The 6984-nt window shown below is 42.7% G+C and overlaps 1 protein-coding gene across 1 annotated transcript in view; it reads right to left on the reverse strand.

The window, feature by feature from the left end:
• Positions 1–1709: 1709 nt before the first annotated feature.
• The window catches only part of LOC112075468 (copine-5-like), a gene marked incomplete at both ends in the record, with an annotated part of 9186 nt that continues 3911 nt past the window's right edge, over positions 1710–6984 (reverse strand). The window contains 3 exons of the mRNA XM_024142468.1: positions 1710–1786; positions 2052–2066; positions 2912–2951. Of these exons, the coding sequence (XP_023998236.1) occupies positions 1710–1786; positions 2052–2066; positions 2912–2951 (132 nt within the window). The remainder of the gene's footprint in view (positions 1787–2051; positions 2067–2911; positions 2952–6984) is intronic.

Consider the following 6984-nt stretch of genomic DNA (forward strand, 5'->3'; position numbering starts at 1 on the left):
CTGATTAACTCTTTAGTCATATCACAGTTCACCCTGATTAACTCTTTAGTCATATCACAGTTCACCCTGATTAACTCTTTAGTCATATCACAGTTTACCTATTTACTTATGGTTTTGCCTACACCTAGTGACCTGCTTTTTAAATTATATGAGCAAAAAATATAAAATTTTATTTGGAATGGCATGCCAGACAAAATTAAAAGGGCCTATTTTTTATAATGAATATGAATTCGGAGGGCAGAAATGATTAAATATGAAAGCATTAGATCTCTCACTAAAGGCATCAGTCAWACAAAAGTTATACTTCAATCCAGAATGGTTCTCTAGTAAATTAGCAAGAATGTCTCACCTCATGTTCAAGAATGGCCTTTTTCCTTTTATTCAGATTACAACCGCTCACTTTCGGAAATTTGATGGTGGAGTTATGTCACACATGCAGCTAACACAGACATATGAAAATGTCTGCTCTACCCAAAAGTACAACCAATTAGTTGCAGCATTACCACAGAAATGGCGGAGGCAAGTGGAAGGGGGAAAAAGTATGGAACTTCTCTGTCGGATTAAAGACCAAAAATGGTTAACGAAAATGGTGATAAATAAAAATATATACCAGTTTCATTTAAGGACCAAAAAATTGGCAGCTGTGCCATATAAATTGCTAAATAGTTGGGAAGAGATTTTCGATGTACCGATTCCATGGCACATGGTTTATGAATTGATACGCAAAACAATGCCGGATTCAAAACGTATAATTTTTTTATTTAAATTACTATACAAAATTCTTGCAACCAATAGAATAGTATATATATGGGGGATACAACCTTCCCAGCTCTGCAGATTCTGCTGTGAAGAGGCAGAGTCATTAGATCATTTATTTTGACACTGTCCATATGTAGCTCATTTTTGGTCACAGGTCCAGGAATGGCTGAAGAATTGCAACATTTACCTAGAACTACAGATGGCAATACTGGGGGATTTGAAAAGCCATAGTCAATCAATCAATCAATATAATAATTATTTTAGCAAACATTTTTATCTTTAATTTACAATCTGTAGAAGCTATGAGAATAGAAAGGTTCAGTACTTTTGTGAAGCATCACAGCACAGTTGAAAATGATATGGCAAATAGAAATCCGAAATGGATGGTGTTAAGAGATAGATGGGAGGGGTTGAATGGAGCTGAAGGGTGTAACTAATAACAACAAGATAACCAATGTAAAGCATACGGGGTTTGTAAAATGTTTATAGGTTCAGAACTTTTGTGAAACAGCACAGTTCAAAATGTATAGCAAATAGAAATCAAACTGGATGGACATCAGAAAAATTATATTTACCCCCAAAATATATGAGGGACTGGAAATGATTCAGACATGTACATTGATGGAAGCAACAATCTATCCGCAATATTAAAGCTGATCCGCCCCTTAAAAAATGATATAAGAATTAAAAAGACTAAGTGCGAGGTTAAACTTCTCTGCTCTTTTGGTCTCATAGCCATCACACTGTAGCAGATGGAAGCACAGCCGTGTACATGCCCAAAATCCTCTGTCAGTGCATCATCTTGCACCTTGTTCATCTGCAACTTCTTCGGTTCATCCTGATGCTCGTGGTCACGTCATAGTCTCAGTTTAAGACCAATTCTACTTACCCACACAGGCCAACCAATCAATCAACCAATCAACCAATCAACCAAGGGCAGCACTACTCACCCAAGGGGTTTCTCCAGTCGACTGGCGGGGGATCCTACGATCTCTCCCAGAGTACAGAACACCTGCCCCAAGAAGTCCTGCTGGAGGGACAGGGGGAGGCAGGAAAGACGGAGGAGTGAGGCGTGACGGGGAAGGGGGTGTTAATGGGGAAACAGGGAAAGCAGGGAGAGACGGGTGAGAAAGGAGGGAGAGAGGGGGTTCAGGGGAGAGATGGGGGAGACGGGGGAGACGGGGTAACAAGGACAGTTGGTGTGGTTAGGATGGAGCTAAGCAGTGTGTTATAAGCCTTTATTTTAGGCTTTGTTATAAGCATAAAGTTTTTCAGAGGAGTCAAACACGTACGTCAATGTCGGAGGGCTTCCAGGGAGAAGGAGGAAGAGGAGGAGGARGARGAGGAGGRGKRSWMCASSMRGCAGCAKMRWMRACAACAACAACAGAGCATATCATGTAGGCACAAGACTCAAACCATACAACACCATCATAAAAACAAGGACAAGAGAAAACAGGAGAGAGGGAGAGAAGTGGAGAAGAGGGTGGTAGAGAAATAAGGGATGAAGAGGGAAGTGGTTTTTGTGTGAGAGGAGAGAGCTATTAACGAGTACAAAACAATAAATATAGTCATGACAAATGTGGAAATAATGATGAATATTCTGCTATTATGCAAACTGCTAGCTGCAAATATAATTATAATTGTGTATGTGTGAGCAATGGKTTGCTTATCAAAGCTTTCACTGCACCATCCATTGGTCATCATTACTTGTGAGTACATTGCTAATAGCATTGGAGTACAATACATCATGCCTAGAGGTTCGGAAAATGGGTTTGACAAGCTTTGATAAAGGCGTGACAAATTACAGTGCTTCATTAAATCATAACTACACACAAAAATATATATATATTTGGATTCTTATGAAAGCTACTCACTATCAATACATAAAGTAATATGTTATATTTATATATACAAATGAAAAGGCGCACGGACAGACAGCAAGGCCACATTGTGAAACTATGAGAAGTAAGGCATTGTTATGCACTATTTGGATTTTGATTAGCATAAAACAAAAAAATAAGGAATGGGATGCATTTCAAAATAAAAGTTCCCATTTTAAAAACAAAAGTTTCCATTCATAGAGGATAGATTTGCAAAGTAAAAAACAAACAACTATAAGGCATGAGCACAGAGCGATAACTTTTTCACTTACATGCTTTGCCAGATCTGGACTTTTGGAATCGATATCATATCTGAAATCAGAAAGAAACACACATTAAAGAGGCAAGAGCTGACAGGAGCCGGAGAGAAAACTATTTGTGGCTTAACTGGCGTTTGAACATTAACAAATAGAACCAAAGTGATTTGATACAATGACATTTGGACAAACAGAAAGCCACTCAAAATCTATTTATATTAACTTGAAATGACAAATTGTTAGCCAGTATAACCACTTATTTCACTTAATCCTTCTACACTTCATGAATGACGTCTATTTTCCTTTCACTGTTGTCCAAGACTTCCCTGCTGTCACTCACCCATTCACTTTTGAAACAATAACGTTTAAAAAAAATATATATAAATATATGTCTTAGCAGCTGCTGCCGGTGATAAACTTTGGCTAAAAGTAATTCAACTTGAATGTGTCCACACATCCTCATCCCCCAATTCTCTGACTGAGTTACTATATAAGTAAAGGACCCAAAATAAGTTAAGTCACTATCCTCTGACACGTTCAGCAGAGGACTAATTACAGAGCTACTGAGGACTAACTACAGAGGACTGATGACAGAGCTACAGAGGACTAACTACAGAGGACTGATCACAGAGCTACAGAGGACTGATAACAGAGCTACAGAGGACTGATCACAGAGCTACAGAGGACTAACTACAGAGGACTGATCACAGAGCTACAGAGGACTGATCACAGAGCTACAGAGGACTGATCACAAAGCTACAGAGGACTGATGACAGAGATACAGAGGACTGATGACAGAGATACAGAGGACTGATGACAGAGCTGCAGAGGACTGATGACAGAGCTGCAGAGGACTGATGACAGAGCTACAGAGGACTAACTACAGAGCTACAGAGGACTGATGACAGAGCTACCCAAGAGGACTGATGAACGAGCTACAGAGGACTGATGACAGAGAAGCTACAGAGGACTGATGACAGAGCTAGCACGAGGACTGGATCAAAGAGCTACAGAGGACATGATGAAGCACAGAGGACTACTAAAGAGGACTGATCAGCAGAGCTACAGAGGACGTGATCATAGAGCTACAGAGGACTGATACAACTATGAGGCTATCGACAGACGGTATACGAGGACTGATGACAACTCTGATACAGAGGGAATGATTCGACGAAGCTGCAGAGGAGCTGATACTGAGCTAGCAGAGGATTGATGAACTATCGAGACATACATGAGTGACGATGATCACAAAGCTATCGAGACTGATCAAGAGCTTACAGAGACTGATCACTGAGCTACCAGAGGACTGATCACATGAGCTACAAGGCTGGATATGAACAAGAAGGGAGGCTAGCTACAGTAATCAATGAAAGTCCATTAGGACATTGTCCTCTACAAGTAGAAAGCAAAAGATAACGCTAAACAAGACTATAGTTATTTTCTTATACATTTCTTTCCCCTTGTTGACCCGTGTGCTGAGGTGAGGTACAGAGGGATTAAGGGAATAAGGAAAATTAATCTCCATTCTCAAAAGCCCTCTTAAAAAAGTGTCACCTCTGCCTCTGCACTCTGATTTGGGCCTTTTCAGACGACTCTGAACGAGAGGGGCTGTTATGCAAGAGGAGGAGTAGGATGGAGGGGGAAGGGAAAAAGAGGATATAGTAGGTAGGATGGAGGAGGGAGGAGGAGGAAAGATGATATAGTAGGTAGGATGGAGGAGGGAGGGGGAGGGAAAGAGGTATAGTAGGTAAGGATGAGGAGGAGGGGGAGGAAGATGATATAGTAGAGCGTAGGATGAGGGAGGGCGGAGGGGGAAAGAGATATAGTAGAGGTAGGATGAGGAGGGAGAGGAGGGAGAGATATAGTAGGTAAGGATGGAGGAGGGAGGAGGAGGGAAAGAGGATATAGTAGGTAGGTAGGGAGGAGGGAGGAAGGGAAAGAAGATATAGTAGGTAGGAATGGAGGAGAAGGAGGAGGGAAAGAAGGATATAGTAGGTAGGATGGAGAGGAAAGAGGATATAGTAGGTAGGATGCAGGAGGGAGGAGAGGCGAAAATGATATAGAATATAGGTAGGATGCAGGCGGATGAGGAGGGAAAGAGATATATGATAGAGAGGGTAGGAGGAGGAGGACGGAAAAGAGTATAGTAGGTAGATGGAGGATGGCGAGGCTCGAAAGAGGAATAGTAAGTTAGGGATGAAGGAGGAGGAGGCACGGGGAAGAGGATTATATGTAAGGTAGGATGGAGGAGGATAGAGGGAAAGAGTATATAGTAGGTAGGTATGAGAGGAGTTAAGGAGGATCATAGGAATAAGTAGGTAGGATGAGGAGGAGGAAGAGGATATTGAGGTATATAGATGGAGGTAGGAAATGAGTTGAGGTGAGGAGACGGAGGGAAAGAGGATATAGTAGTGATAGTGAGGAAGACTATGTTGTAGGGAGGGAATGGATGCGAGGAGAAAAGAGCGATATATATAGGTAGTGATGGAGGAAGGGAGGAGGAGGAAAAGAGGTATAGACAATAGGTAGGATGGAGGAGGGAGGAGGGGCGAACAGCCTAGATTAATGTAGGTAGGATGAGGAGGGAAGGAGGAGGGAAAGAGGATATAGTAGGTAGGATGGGAGGGAGGGAGGAGGGAAAGGATATAGATAGTAGGTAGGATGTAGGAGGGAGAGGAGGGAAAGATGAAATATAGTAGGTAGGATGAGAGAGGAGGAAAGATGAATATAGTAGGTAGGGATGAGGAGGGAGGAGGAGGGAAAGAGATATAGTAGGTAGGATGGAGGAGGGAGGAGAGGGAAAGAGATATTAGTAGGTAGGATGGAGGAGGGAGAGGAGGGAAAGATGAGTATAGTAGGTAGGATGAGGAGGGAGGAGGAGGGAAAGATGATATAGTAGGTAGGATGAAGGGGGAGGAGGGGAAAGAGGATATAGTATAGGTAGGAGTAGGCAGGAGGGAAATCGAGGATAAGTCAGTAGATGAGGAGGAGGAGGAGGGAAATAGGATATAGTAGGTAGGATGGAGGAGGAGGAAAGAGGATATAGATAGTAGGTAGGATGTGAGGATGGAGGGTAAGAGAAATCAGGAATGGAAGAAGTAAGATAAATGCGTAGGAGAGAGGAGAGGAGGGAAGAGAGATATAGTAGGCTAGCATGAGGAGGGAGGAGGAGGGAAAGAGATATATGTAGGTAGGAGTGAGGGAAAGAGATCTGCAGTAGTGACTTAAGAGGATGAGATGTAAGAAATTATCAGTACGTAGGATGAGGAGAGGAAAGAGGCTATAGTAGGTAGATGATAGGATGGAGGAGAGGGAAAGAGATAATAGTAGGTAGGATGCAGGGGAGGAGAGGAAAGAGGATAAATAGAGGATGAGAGAATAATTAGATAGTAGAGTCAGAGTAAGGAGGTGACTAGAATTGCGATGAGGGAGAGGAAATGGAATAGTGTAGGGAGGACGGAAGAGGAGGGAAAGATGATAGTTAGGCTGAGGGGAGAGAGGACGATATGGCAGGAGGAGGAGGGAGAGAGGGAATAAGAGACTATAGCTAGGTGGTAGGACGCAGTGGAAAGATAGTAGTGGAGGAAGGCAGGGAAAAGACATAGACTATAGGTAGGATTAGGAGTGGAGCGAGGGAGAAATAGTATTAGGCCAAGGGGAAAGAGGATATACTAGTAGATGGAGGAGCAGGAGGAGGGAAAGAAGATATAGTAGGTAGATGGAGAGGGAGAGGGAGGAAGAGTATGATGTTAGATGGATGAGGATGAGGAGGAGCGGAATCAGAGGATATAGTAGGTAGTTGAGGTGAGGAGGGGGAAGATAGACGTAGAGATGAGAGGGAGAGAGCGCATGACTAAGAGGTGGATAGAGGAGGAGGGGATATGAAGAGTATGAGAGGAGGCGAGAGGAAAGAGACTTATAGTAGGTAGATGCAGGAGGAGGAAGGAGGGAAAAGTGATATAGTATGATAGTGAGAGGGGGGGAAGGAGGGAAAGAGGATCTAATAGTAGTAGGATGAGAGTGGCAGAGGAGGGAAAGAGATTATAGTAGGTAGATGAGGAAGGGAGGAGGAGAAAGAGGATATACGA

Source organism: Salvelinus sp. IW2-2015, unplaced genomic scaffold (genome assembly GCF_002910315.2).
Source record: "Salvelinus sp. IW2-2015 unplaced genomic scaffold, ASM291031v2 Un_scaffold3181, whole genome shotgun sequence".
Lineage (NCBI taxonomy): Eukaryota > Metazoa > Chordata > Actinopteri > Salmoniformes > Salmonidae > Salvelinus > Salvelinus sp. IW2-2015.